Source organism: Lissotriton vulgaris, chromosome 12, assembly GCF_964263255.1.
Source record: "Lissotriton vulgaris chromosome 12, aLisVul1.2, whole genome shotgun sequence".
NCBI classification, from domain to species: Eukaryota; Metazoa; Chordata; class Amphibia; order Caudata; family Salamandridae; genus Lissotriton; species Lissotriton vulgaris.
Genome location: NC_141700.1, coordinates 164,054,179 through 164,069,039, shown reverse-complemented (window position 1 = coordinate 164,069,039; position 14,861 = coordinate 164,054,179). Strand labels below are relative to the sequence as shown.

The 14,861-nt window shown below is 45.3% G+C and overlaps 1 protein-coding gene across 2 annotated transcripts in view; it reads left to right on the top strand.

The window, feature by feature from the left end:
• AMFR (autocrine motility factor receptor) overlaps positions 1-14,861 on the top strand; it is a 400,143-nt gene that overhangs the window by 159,168 nt on the left and 226,114 nt on the right. For both annotated transcript variants that reach the window (XM_086947689.1, XM_086947688.1), the window contains exon 7: positions 7,765-7,898. In XM_086947689.1, coding sequence (XP_086803815.1) covers positions 7,765-7,898 — 134 coding nt within the window. The remainder of the gene's footprint in view (positions 1-7,764; positions 7,899-14,861) is intronic.

The following is a 14,861-nucleotide window of genomic DNA, read 5'->3' as shown; positions in this document are numbered from 1 at the left end:
GTGACATGGCTCTGAGATGAGATGCTGCTACACTCTGGTATGAAACCGAGAGCCTAAACTGTGAGCTCATTGCTGTAAAGTGATGTGCTGTGGTCTTTGTAACATATGTGTGCAAGTAGTGTTAGTAGGCGTTTTATACCATACAGGGAGTTGGAAGCGAACTTCTGACCCCTACTGTGCGTTTATACTATACTGGAAGTGGGAAGCAAAGTACTCACGCCTACCGGTGTGAAGACTCTGGGATCAAAGAAAGCTGATTGCTGTAAAGTGATGGGCTCTGGGCGCTATAGCATACTAGCCGCTGTAGTATAACTGTATAAGTGATGTTTGTATGCGTTTATACTATATAGGGAGTGGGAAGCGAACTACTCACCCCTACTGGTCTGAAGACTCTGGAATTAAACCGTGATCCTAAATCGTGAGCCCATTGCTGTAAAGTGATGTGCACTGGGTAGTGTAGCATACCTGTCGAAGTAGTGTTAGTTTGCGTTTATACAATGCAGGGAGTGGGAAGCAAACTACTCACCCCTACCCGTCTGAAGACTCGTGGATGAAACCATGAGCTCATTGCTGTAAAGTCATGTGCTCTGTGTAGTATTCCAATGTAAGTCATAGTAGAATGTTAATATGTAATGCTACTAGAATGTAAGTATGTATTGTTAGAATGTAGGGCTGTCATGGCGGAAACCTAGGGGAGTTTGTACACGTTGCTAGAGAAGATGGTTGCCTTGCTGTCTGCTCCTGTTGGTGGCTGTTTAAACTGTCTTGTTTTCCTGCAATAAATCTACTTATCAGATCCACTGCTGGCTGCCTCTTCACTATATAAATTTGGCGACGAGCGGCAGAAGGTAAAAAGAAGGCAGCACTCACCAATATTTCGAGCTTGCTTGCGTTCTGCTGAAGACCCGTTTTCTCCGTGAAACTGTTTTTGCTCATCCCAGGGTCGTTGACTCATTTAACTATGTAATCTGACCTCTGGTAGGATTTGTATTTTTGATTTTGGGCTTTCTCTGCCTCTTCACTACACTCTGGTCGATGTACTACAAGGGTACAAGTAGTGTTAGTATGCATTTATACTAATTCTGTAGTTATGGAGTAACCAATGCATCAAGGTCCTAGGGATCGCCACCTACAGGCGCAGCTCATACAATGTCCTTGGGTGTGCATATGCGGGACATTTATGTTTGCTATTACAGGGCGGGTGCATGGCTTCCACCCTGTGATAGTAAATCCTTGTTTGCCTCGTTGAAGCGAGAGGAAGAAAACCTTGTATCGCTTTAATAGTGGATCCGGATGGTAAAAATGGAGAAAAAAAATGAAGCAGGGTCCCACCCATCATTAAAATGAGCACCCTGTTGGGTAATGTTCTGGGGCCAATCCTATTATTATATTGCGGGGTCTCTGCAGCACTGGGGACCTTAATCTCACATGTAAATTAGGCACGGGAGGGCACAGACGTTTCCCAGCCTAGGGGATCGCCACGTCCTTGGGTATTGTTTACTAATTATTCGGGGGGCTTCGAAGCCAATTCAAGTCCGGGGATCGCCACCCTCCGGGGGTTTACTTAAATATGCAGTGTGGGCCTCGCCAGTCCCTGAAGCCTCGGTGAGTGCCTTATTGGTTCTGTAATCACACGGGCAGTACTCATGGTGTTATAAAGTGATACACTCCTAGAACTCTTGCAGTTGTAGAATTATGCAGGCTTCATTTATGTAATAGTCTGTTGGTTTATATTTGGTGGGTGCACCGCAAAATTACAAATGTTTTCCCTTATAAACTCCTATAAACATCTGATTTTGACAATAAACTACAGACAAGTGTTGTCGGCAAAAGACCCATACACTCACTTATTTATTGGTAAAAAAAATAACCTTTATTAAAACAAAACAAATAAATGGAAACACAAGTTTATTTGAACAAACAACCGTATAACATTAAATAAGTGGGTGGGACTCCTCCGGAAGCATCGTACAAAATCTGCAAGACAAAAAAGAAGCATAATTATGTGTGCCATGTCCAAGAGAAAAAGAAAGGTAGTCAGAATGAAAGGAAGATAGTGAGAATACGACAAAGAGGGAGTGGGTGGAAGGGAGAAGGGGAGGGAGAGTCAAAAGAACAGAGGGAGGAGGAGACAGAGCGTCAGCCTTCTGCACGCAGCCCTCATGGTTTATTTTCCGTCACCCGTGTGTCTAGGACGCTGGGGTCCGCGAGAAAGAGTGCGGTCCAGCAAGTCCTTAAAATGAAACTGATATGAATGAGGCCAGAGATTAAGTTATTATCTAAGGCAACATCGCTTGCCTGCACCTGTCCACCCAGGCTGCTGCACCCCCGCCCCTTCCCCCGCACTGTGCTCAATTGCAGCTCCTGCGCACCGAGGCTTCACTGCTCACCTGCCACCCACCGGTGTGTCCAACGACGTGCCGATGCAAGCTCCGACTCCGTGGTGCCTCTCTCGGGGTGGCACAGCAGGTCTTGAGTCGGGGACGGTGTCTTGATACCACGATGGAAGGCGTCCGAATGCCCAGGGCATCGTCACAGAGTGAGCACCCGCTCCGCCCATTTTGGCGCAAGCAACTCAGTGTCTGAAAAGGAAGAAATAATATAATGCTGGAAACGTCTTGAGGTACATGAACGTTTATTTCTAGCTTAATAGAGAACACCAGTTGGGTGCATCCTTCCTTCTTGAAGAACAAGATTAAATAATAAAATGTCATGCCAACATTTACATACAAAGGAACAGCGCATGCTAGAAGCATAATGTGCGCGTGTAATGCAGTGGCGCAAGCCTGTGTGCATGTACACTTAGTAATTAGCTCACTACAGTGTTCCAAAAGCCAACGCCACGTGTCTGTAAGGCAGCGGTGCCGCTGGCTCAGGCCTACAGTACGGTCCAGAGGGTCCTTAAAATGAGACAGAGATGTGACTGAATGAGGGCAGAGATCACATCATTATGGATGGCAACATCTCTTGTTCGTACCTGCGCACCCAGGTTGATGCACCCCACCCCTCCCGCAGCACCACGCTCAATTGCAGCATCTGTGCACCCACGACCTACTGCTCACCTGCTGTCATTGTGTGTCCAAGCACAACGGGCAGCAGTGTTCACAGTTCAGATGAAGTGTTGATTGCCAGGGTGGTGTACACCTCATGGATGTCATCAGTGATGTCACTGACCATGTCATGAGTGATGTAATATGTGACGTCATCAGCAGTGAATTGCGGGCGCGCGAGCTATAGTTAGCTCAGCTAACTATAACAGGCAAATTTCTCTGGTTTTATAGGAGTCAAATGTCCAACTAACTATAACATCCCTGAAACCTATGGCTTTTTAGTGAATTTCAAAGGTTTTTTAAATGTTAATTCCTAACTATAACTTCTGTAATACCTATAGTTTTTTAGTGAAAAAAAAATATATATATATATTTTTATATATGTGTTATCGTTTAAAAAAAAAGAATTATGTTTTAATCTGTTTTAGTTACAAGAGGTACACATATACCCTCCTACAACCGCAGGCTGATGGAGGACGTTAACTAGTGGGTGAGAGAACTCCCATGGGGAGGTTCGAGTGGAGGAACTGGAAGGAAGGAGAGAGGAATGGTTGGGGTGGTGCGGGCGGGGAAAACAAACTCTAGGAGTAAGTGTCCGGTTCTGATGTCCCTGGTTTGCCCCTAAAGTCAGTGCCCTCTCCCACAGACGCGCTGCCAATATTCCACGTTTTGGGGGTATCGCTCTGGGCGCACTTGGGCCATTGAAGGGGAGCGAGTCCCAGTAGTCGTAAGAACCCTGGACAGGTAAGCTCTTTGTACTTGTATGAGAGAGGCTATGCATGGGCCCTAGGTCTTGTCGATTGAGTGTTGGGTGTGTTTCACTATCGCAAATATCTTTTCCATGCCCAATTAGTCCCGCAACCTGTTCCACATGCTCTGGTACTTTGCGCCACTTTGCTTGTTTTTGTTTGTTTGGCCGCACACAGCGTCATTGTGATGGTCCTACCCCTGTTCAAACTCTGAGGATACACAGGAGTAAAATGTTGGCTGGAAATTGTGGAAGGGCAGTATTGAACATTTCATAGATAACCTGCTGCACTGAGTCCCAGTATAATTTAAGCTTTTTGCATCTCTTTAAGAGATGCGTCACTGTGCCTAGATCGCCACAGCCCTGCCAGCACAGGTCCCAGCCCTGTAATATATATCCAACCTCCCCTCATCTGAGTGGGTGCATTTTAGCTCTGCTTCCCACCATCACTAGGCAGGCGATTTAACCAACCTTTGGGGGACGATTCAGGAACCGGGAGATGGCTGAATGCAGACCCTTATTGTTGGTCTTGAGAGAGCCATTTCTTAAAGGGTGTGAGGTTTGCCGGCCGTTGCTTGTATGGCCGGCCGACCAAGTGGCTGATGTGCAGGTACCGCCACTACTCGGACTCTGGTAAGCTGAAATTTTGTTGGAATTGTTCGAACTCCATGATACCCTGGTGGTTGTAGAGGTCGCCAATCTGTTTTGCAGTCGGTTGGCGCGGGTGGTGGGGAGGAGTAGGTAGATGATCTTCTAGATTTAAGTTTAAATTTTGAACTTTAAAGTATTTGTAGAGCGCTCTGTTGCCAAGCGGCTTCCTATCGCTAGGAGATTAAGACGGTTACCAAAGGTTGAGACACCAGGGAGGGGTTAGGACGGGAAGGCTTGGAAGAACAAATGTGTTTTAAGTGCCTTACGAAAGTGCAGGTAAACAGGAATGGATCTGATGGTCAGGGGGAGGCTGTTCCAGAAGCGGGGGGCGAGGATGGAAAATCTAGTCCCGCCTACTCTGGAATTGCGAAAGCGGGGGTCAGTTAAGAGTGCCTGGCTGGAAAAGCGAAGTTTGCGGGAGGGAAGGTAGTTTGTGATCATGGAATTGATGAAGATAGGGGCCGTGCGGGCACGGGCCATAAAGACTATGCAACCCATCTTGAAGAGAGTCCTCTGTAGGATGGGAAGCCAGTGAAGGGATCTAAGTAAGGGGGTAGTATGATGGAATTCTGAAAGCCTATGAATAAGGCGGGCGGCCTGATTCAGGATGGACTGGAGACGCCGCAACTCATAGGCGGGAATGCCCACATAGAGGCAGTTCCCGTAGTCCACCCGTGAAAGAATCATGGCCAAAACTATAATTTTCAGGGCATCGAAAGAGAAGAAGCAGGAAATCTTTCTGATAATCCTGAGGGACAGAAAACAGGATGAAACGACAGTGCTGACCTGGGGATGAAGGGAGAGTTCCTGACTGATTTTAATTCCCAGGGTTCTAACTGAAGCAGAAGGAACTGGGGGTGGGCCAAGGGTGGAGGGCCAAAAGGCAGAGGTCCAGGGGCTAGAAGAGCCACCAGTCAGGACCAACTCTGTCTTGTCGGATTAAGCTTTAGATGGTTTTGATTCATCCAGTCAGCAATGAAGTTAAGTGTGGTGTGGAGTTTGAGAATGGAGTCAGTTATGAGAAAGATCAAAAACCAGCTGAAGGTCGTCAAAGTAATTATATACGGAGACCTCCATGTTTAACAGAGAAACAATAAGCGGATAGATATAAAGGTTAAAAAGAAGGGGGGAAAGGGAGGAACCTTGGGGAACCCCACAGAGCACCGGACGGGGGGGGGGCAGAGAACCTGGAGAGACGAACGGCCTGCGTCCAACCCTCATGGAATGAGACGAGCCAAGAGAAGGCAGAGCCCCGGATGCCCGCTGCCATGACACGGTCGAGGAGGATGGAATGGTCAACCGTGTCAAAAGCAGCGGACAGATCAAGAAGCACCAAGGCTTGAGGGGAGTTGGAATCAGCCTTACTCTTCAGCTCGTCCAGAACAGCAAGGACCACGGATTCAGTCGAATGGACTGGAAGGAGGCCAGCTTGATGGGAGGCCAGAAGATGATTGTCCTCGATGTAGGTCGAAAGGCAGGAAGTGATGTGGCTCTCCAGGATCTTGCCTATATAAGGGAGCAGGAAGATGGGTCTAAAATTAGTAGGGAAGGGTAGGATCAGAGCCAGGTTTTTTTCAAAATAGGAACCACTGTGGCAGATTTAAAGACAGCCGGAACTGTACCCTGGGAAATGGAGGCATTAAGAAGGGAAAGAGGGGGGGCAGGGCAACCGGAGAACAACTCCCTTAAGATAAGAGCTGGTCCATAGTCGGCAGGGGAGTTAGCTGTCCTGTCCCATGTGTGCATGGTAGGTCTGGTGACCAGGGAGGAGTATAAACCCCAAGGCAGGTGGTTTTTGGCTAACCCGGGCACCTTCCAGATATGTAGGCAACTACAGTCTGGTCCATGAAGCGCCAGTGTTTCTCTGATGCCGGTGGTTCCATTACACCATATATCGCAGTTGGGCTGCTGAATAGTAATTAGCTAAATTTGGAAGACCAAGGCCTCGTCTGCGAGCGAAAGCTATGCTCGAAACAGCACCATGCGTGCCTCCCCCCACCCCCACCCTAATACAAATGAGACTATTTGTTGCTGCAGTTTCCTGAGGAGATGCTGCTGGGGCTGAAAAGGGAGGGTCAAGACAGGCTAACTATCTGCCAGGTTTAAAGGTCTCTCTGCTCTCCCTCAACAAGATCTATATAGTTATGCTCTGCTGATTGTTCTGGGGACGAGCAGATCTTAAGGCAGAGGTAGTGTATCCAGCGGGTTGCCCACATCAAAGGGTAGCGGGCCTCTACTGCCGCTTTGTCCTCCACCGGGGTGATGAGGTGCAGGAACTGCTATTTTTGCAAATTAGTCTTACATCCCAATACCCTTTTGATCGCCTCATCTCTGTCATCAGGGCACGGAGGGACCTGTGCGAGTCCGAGAGGGTGAAGAGGACATAGTCAGCGTAGAGTGCAATACTGTACTCCGATATCTTCCTGCTCCGCAGAACATGCTTGATGCTTTCCCTGAACAAACCTTCATTTTGTAGAATTTTGCAATGTTTTCATAGAATCTCACACAATGTTGTTTCCAGCCTGCATGATCTTTTTGCATAAGGATCACTCAAGCTGCCTACCTCACGCTTGAGTGAATTTAAAGTCTATGAACCTAATATGGTGAGCGGGGAGAACCGATTGCTTACTTTGAACTTTGGATTCCTGTGTTGTGGGGTGTCTACAGGATTCCGCTCTGCCCTCTCTACCTTCTATAACAACTTTGAGCTGTCGTCTTATGCCTATCAATCAATCATTCAGTATGTATATAGCATGGCTTATCAGCTTAGGGGTTATCCAGGTGCTCTTGTGAGTCACGACTGAGAGGAAACAGATGAAAAGGCTTGGAGAAGATGAGCGCAGGATTAGGGTTGTTATCAACTGTAACAATATGCTGGGCGTGATTGATTAGGCAATTATATAGTGAGCTATAGTACTGTCCATAACATAACCGTTAAAAAGGTTTTACTCACCTTTTACTTTAGAAAGCATATTCTGTATTGTGTAAGTGGTTGCCCATATAGACCACAGCATTCAGCAGATCATTATTTGAAGCAAGTAATTTCTTATTTTTATCCTTTACAGATAGGAGAGACTAAAGGTTAGGCACCAACTATGCTAAAATTTCTGTTTTCTTTTCAACAATTACTTTTCCAGTTCCTACAACTATGCAGCAAGGAGATATTGTGTAAAACCTGTTTTGAAAACATTAGCATTTCTAAAATTATGATGATATTTCTTAAACATTAGACACTTCCTTGAGTTAGAAGAGTGATTAATGATTTCTGTCATATTTTATTGTTTAATGTATGTTCACTTTGTTCTTTTCATGCAGTTGTTTGGTAATATTTGGTTGTCTATGGCCAGCTTAGTTATTTTCATGCAACTTCGCTACCTATTTCATGAGGTCCAGCGTAGAATACGTCGCCATAAGAATTATTTGCGTGTTGTTGGGAACATGGAAGCCAGGTGAGTACTTTACAGAGATGGTGGTTATTTAATATTTCATCTGATATAACTCTAATCATTTACTACAGAATATGTGAAGGATGTTGTGTATCTCTTTGTTGGCTACCCTTGTCATTGCTTCTTTTATTTTCTTTTGATTTCTAATTTAATGATGTGAATTAATTGTTCATCTGAATATGCTTGTCCTGAGAACAGCCTTGCAAAGGGCTTTTCTTCAGTCTTCAGCAAACAATAGCTCTATCTTAACTTGGCAAATGAGTGAATGACTATTAATAAATAAATTCGATGCATGATTTAGAAACTAAGCAATGCCCTTTGTGCAGTGATGGGTTTCGAATTGCTCATGAAAATTATGATTTGGAATGTAAGCAGATGATTTGGAATGTAAGCAATGTTTTCTTTTCAGCCTCCCCTTCTCGCCAAATTCAGAATAATCCTTACATTGTTAAAAGTTCAAGGAACTGCGTGCTAAAATGCGTCCAAGAGCTTTAAAACCACTTTCTATTATTTACCTTCTTAGAGTGTTGAACCACCACAGGGCAACTCACTACCGGTCATAGGCAGCACTAAAGGAATGTGTAGTAAAAATTGTAAAATAAGATACTAGTATTCAACAAATAAATTACAAAGATGATGACTGGCCACACTTTTTTCACACTTTATCCCAATAGTGAATACAAAATAACACCACAAACAGAAATTGGTGCACAAGTCTGCGAGACCAGCCACCATACACTACCATACAGGACAAAGGCCACTATTACAATAATAGCACATGACTTGATGTTTTACTAATTTGATAAAGATTATAGATATCACTTGATAATGTGATTTTGCTAGACAAAAGCTTTGGGTGCTGAATCATATGTGCTATTAAGATACTAGCATATTCATATATCCAGAGTTTGTAAATCCAAGCAAGTTGCCTAAGTAGGGTAATCTGCATTGTATTTACCTTTGGTTGTATCATGCCCAAATTCAAGCATGCAGCAGGATTGTTGTCATCATGCCATCACTTGGCAGTGGTATGATGGATTTGAGAGAGAGAGGGTTAGTGGTTAAAAATGGGCGCTTAGGCACATTTCTCTCTCTGCTGCAGGTCTCAGGGAATAGGGACTGCCATATGGGTTCTTAAATTCCAGATGTTTCTAGAGAAACATTGGGTAGCTTTGAGACATTTGGAATTGAGGCTGACTTAATGGATGGTAGAATGTTAGAAACGTACTGTGTTCACCTGCAGGCAAGCTTCTAAAAAAAGACCTATGTTCACCAAAATCTTATTTTTGTATGGAGAAAATTACATCTTTGCTGTCTTGGTTATTTTTCATTTTGATGTTTTTAGGCACCATGTCAGAAAGTGATAAAGCTTGAAACGTCTTCCAAAGCTGTTAAATTCAGAACTTTTGCATGCCGGATCCCTACTTGTATGTGTGCATCTGTAGGTTTTTCCCATCCTTGCATGTATGTGTACCCTTTCAAATCCCTGTTTTTTCTGCCCGACAGTGTAGATCCAAAACCTTGTCTCAGTTTTTATATTTCTTTCTGATCCCTTTATTATCTTTCGTCCTTCAGCTTGGGTATCTTCTTTAATCGATGTTCATCGTGCCACCTACCTTTCTCAGCAGCCTGTCCACCTAAACTCAGCATCTATTGTTAGGTGACCATTCATACAGAGTTTAGCACAGTGATGTGGCGCATGGTCCTGGGGACTCTATCTGTGAGATAGTGAGGTACACTACAAGTGCCCCTTCCATTCCACATATAGGGTCACTTTTGCCATCTTTGTAGTAGTAGTTCATGGCTGTTTTCTCTTGTTTTAGTTTGAGCCAGTTATTGTTGTTAATGAGATGGGTATCAAGCACTTCAGAGCCAAGACGCCTTCAGGGTGCCACCCTTGTTTTGCTCTGGAAACTATATATTCCACCTTGAAGTTGAGTTAAGCATCTCATGAGGACATGGGAATCCTGAGCCTCCGTGGCAGAGTAGAACTGAGGCAATATATCTTTCTTCGCATGCTTGTTGCACCCAGAGGCTGAGCAGGTCTCCCTCAGCACAGAACAGGCTATGAAATGAAATGAAATAAGATTTGTAAAGCGCATGGCTGCCCGTGAGCATCCCAGTGCTGGTGAGTCTGCTAAAATAAGAAAAAAAGTTAGGGAAATAACCAAGTTTTCAACAATTTACGAAAAGAAAGATGGTTAGGTTGAGGCCGAATTGCAGGAGGGAGGGAATTCCACAGTTTGGAGGCGTTATAGGAGGAAAGACCTCCCCCCGTTCGGGCTTTCTTGATTCGAGGCACAGAGACCAGGTGAAGGTGAGTGGAACGAAGGGCTCTGTTAGTTTTGTAGGGCACAATGAGATCCTTCAGAATGGGAGGGGCATTGCAATAGAAGATTTTATGAGTAGTGCATAAAGATTTAAAATATACTCTTTCCTGTATAGGCAGCCAGTGAAGTGACCTGAGAGCGGGTTTAGCTGAACAGCGGGTCTTAATGCCTGTAAGGAGCCTAGCAGTTGTATTTTGGACAACTTGAAGTTTAGCAGTTACCTTCTTGGGGGCGCCAAGATACAGGGCATTGCCATAATCCAGCCTTGACAAAATGAGGCCCTGAATCAAGAGCTTCCTAGATTGAGGGGGGAGCAAAGGTAGGATTTTCCGGGAGGTGCGCATGAGACCATAACAGATCCCTGCAGTTTTCCTGGCTTGAGTGTTAAACGTGAGTTCCTGGTCCAACCAATTACCCAAACTTTTAATGTCAGGTTTGGGAGTCGGGACGGGCCCATACAAGGTGGCCACATGGTTTCAGGGCGGAAGTGTGATTGGTTGCCCATGACCAGGATCTCAGTTTTGTCACTATTTAACTATAGATGGGAACTGTCCATCCAGCTAGATATGTCTTCATGACAGGAATAAAGATCCGAGGGAGAACGATCCTGCTGACTCATCGATACGATAAGCAGGGTATCGTCAGCATACGTCAAAAGTTTGACCCCATGTGGGCTAACTATTTCCTCAAGGGGGGACATGTACACATTAAAAAGCGTAGGGCTCAAAGATGAGTCCTCTGGGACGCCTCAGTGTACCGGAGTAATATTGGAAATAGAGTTCCCTTCAGCCACCTGAAAAGTGCGGCTGTGGAGGAAAGATTTCAACCAGGATAGGGCAAGCCCCATAACTCCCAGACGCTCAAGCCGGTGAATCAAGGTTAGATGGTTCACGGTGTCGAAAGCTGCGCTCAGATCCAGGAGGATCACTGCCACTGATCCTCCTGAATCTAAGATCTTTCTGGTCTCCTCTATCACCGCAATCATTGCCGTTTCCATACCCTGACCAGGGCGGAATCCTGTCTGAGATGGCTGGAGTAAGTCCCCTGATTCAAGGAAGGCGGATAGCTGACGGTCAACGTATTTTTCTGCCATCTTGCTGATACCTGGAAGTAGGGAGATGGGCCGATAATTGCTCAATATCGAAGGATCAAGGTTGGGTTTTTTGGGAAGGGCTTTTACTATTGCCCTCTTCCAGTTCGGAAGGACAATGCCCTGTGAAAGAGAGGTGTTAATCAGTTCGACCATTGAGGTAAGGATGGTAAAAATAGGAAGGAGTATGTCTTCAGTGATGGGGAGAAAGGTGTCAAAAGTAAGAACTACTTGCTGGGAGACTGCCGAATGCCTTTCTTCCGGCTCAACCGGTTTACATGGAGGAAGAAGCCTCAAGATATTTTGGATTTTAAGATCGAAACACTCTGCCAGCTCGTTACAACGATGGTTGGAGGGATCGGAGGGAGGAGAAGAGTCCGGGGTTTTTAGAAGTTTCTTCACGATACGAAAGGTTTCCCTGGATGAATTTGATGAGGACCTAATTTTTTCCTCAAAAAAGGCCACCTGTGAAGATTTTAAGGCCTTTTTGTAGTTTAGAATCGTGAGTTTATAATTGATTTTTTTGGGGGGTCGAATTCTTTCCTCCAAGCTCTTTCCCCTTGTTTACATAATTTTTTTTGGAGGCGAAGTTCATTAGTAAGCCAGGGGGAAATGGTCTTTCCACGTGGTTTGGGGGCGGATTTTTGGGGGAGAGCTATATCTAGTGAACTTTCAATCCATGCCGAAAACTGAGCATCTACTAATACAGGGTCGCAATCGGAAGTTAGAGGGGAAAGTTCAAGGATTCGCTTCCATTCTTCCGGAACACTTTTTTTCCAAGGACCAACCTGCATACTAGGGGTCGGCCTAAGGCGGGAGGTGGCGGGAATCCGCCAGCTAAACGGTACCAGGAAATGATCCGACCATGGCATAGGAAGAGGTGTCAGGACTTTAAGCTCCGGGATGTTGGAAAATATGGGATCTAGAAGACGCCCTGCTATGCGAGTGGGTTGGCAAGTCCCCAAATGAAGTTGATAGGCTGCAAGATCGAGTTTCAGTTCAGTTGCTGTGTTATCTCAGGAGCTGTCGAAATGGATATTCAAATCTCCTAAGATCATGAAATTCGGTAAGGTGCTAGACAAAGCTAGGGAAGTTACCAAGAGGGAACTACAGAACTGCCCTACAGAACCAGGAGGGCGGTAAATAAGAACCCCAGAGAGTGAGTTACAAGGGGAAAGTTGAATGGAAAACTGAGCGTTTTCGCAGTCTGATACAGGGCTGCCATGAAGGCGACAAATGAGATAGTCTTTATAAATTATTGCTATTCCCCTTCCCTTCGGTCGATCAATATGTTGGATAAGGAAGCCCGGGGGCAAGGCCTGAACAATATCTGGGGCTGAGTCTGATGAAAGCCACGTTTCTGTAAGGAACAAAACCTCCATCTGATGGTTTTCTAGCAGTAAAGCTAATTCATGTGCGTGCTTAGGCAGGGACCTGCAACTCAGCTGGGCCATGTTGATATCACTGTCAGCAGTGTGACAAGGCTTATGATTGGATAATGCAAACGTGCAATGGAGGCAGTGGCTGTGGCAATTCTCAATTGAAATAGAGTGGGCACATGACGGCAAGGGGGGCTGTCTTAATTGAAGCAAAACGTCCCTTGGGTAAAATGAGGAAGTCAGAGTTGGGGGGTATATTACTAGGCCTTGGGCCCGGTCTGGCACAGACGGGCTTACCTCTGGCACACCTCCTGCACGCCCGCTGCGTGATCGAAACATGGCGGTTTTTATGCAACTCCGCCTGCCGCCTAGCTCTAGCGTCTGGCGTGCCAGGGGGAGTGTCGGGCCGTGTGTGTCCGCCCTTCACTCAAACGGCGTCAGCTGCGGTGGAACGGGGCCGGAGCACACGGGCCTGGGGACAAAGTGCCTCTGCAAATAAGCAATTTGAATAAGCTATCCTATCTCAGTTTACTCTACGGACTTGTACTGGGTAGTATGTTCAGGATGTTTCCATCATGGCTCGCTATTTCAATCCCAGTTTTGGAGGGTAGGTTCATCTCTTGAGTCTACCCACTTGGCAGAGCTCAGCTCTCATACTGTGCAGGTAGTAATTGAGAGTGAAGGCACCACTTGGTCAATGCTAAGGCATGTACCTTCAAAGACCTATGCCGGTTGGCTATGTATGCTACCTTACACACATACCTGCATTCTACTAACACTTTACTTTTGAGGCTTCTCCCTGGAGCAATGTTAAGTTTGACTAGAAATCTCTGTGCAGCCTATTTGCCTTAGTTTAATCTGTCCATGCTGGGGTTGTGGTCCCTTGCACATGATACTTGGCCTAGCACGTCAGGCCAGCCTATTACCACTATTCCAAGGCCAAAACTGATTTGTGCCAAGATATCAACAGGTTTTAACGATATTGTAAGGTTGTTCAGACTGTAGTGACTGACGAAAAAAGAGACACTGTGATGCGGCTACAACATTTACCAGTAACTGAGAGGAGCCTAATATGAGCATTCTTGTTCCTTCATTTTTAGTTTTTCTCACAAGTATTAAAGGCAGTACCTGCCAAGCTGTTAGTCAGTTAATACTCGGTCAGCAAGTTTATTTTTACTGTTTTATTGACTATTGTTATTTCGTTGAATTTGTGTTTCTATAATTGTAAGTCAGCAGGAGTTAGAATTTCATGACAATGGTTGGATCATTAAAGAGGAATGGTGGGGACATTTCTCTGTGTTTGCATAGTTTGCAACAATTTTAGCTCTTTTGTGCAAAAAATGCGTTTATTCCTTTTGGATTCACTACATTTGATCTAATCTGAGGGGATATTAGATTCTTTTCTTTTTGCAGTTGTTAAGTTGGTTAGGCTGATCTGACTTGGTGTACTTGCCAGCCCGAACCACCATATTCGCTCTTTCTTTTTTGGCACTAGCCATAGTCTTTTTAGTCTGCATGCTATTTTAGCAGACTAACTCTAATGTGATGTGCAGACACATGCGGTGCACCTAAAGCTTGCCAGTCTGCAACTGTCCATTCACAACCCCAGCCATGCTACCAGTCGTTACCTCCAGATTGGGATGCTGCAATTGGTCTACCCTCGTGAGGCATTATTTGCTCTTAAACCTTGTGCAGAGGGGGAGTAATGTATTTACCAGTTTCCATGACCACTCTGCCTCCTGTCTTAGGCTGTGTTAGGCCAGGGCCGAATTATTCTGGCACTATTACAGTTTTGGGCAAAGTATAGTGGTTAACATGGGTACTTGTTAATACAGTAACTAGAAATATATGAGCTTTTAACTCAATTTAAATTTGATGTGTTTATCACGGACATATGGACCATGGAAGCTCCTGCTTCTGATGTAGCCTTTGCCTGTCACTCATGAAATAAGTTTTTTTACTTACTATGTCCTAATAAGCCTGTGAGTAGTCTTGCCATCATTTGTGATCATTTCTGGGGTTCACATCAAACTATCCAGATTTGAGACTGTGGTGCTCGATGCAGACACTGGCTGAACCCCTCTTGTCCGGTTAAGGCACACTGCCACTATCCTTTCACAAACCCAGCGTGGACTTGGAGTTTGGGGGTGGTGATTATGATGGCTCT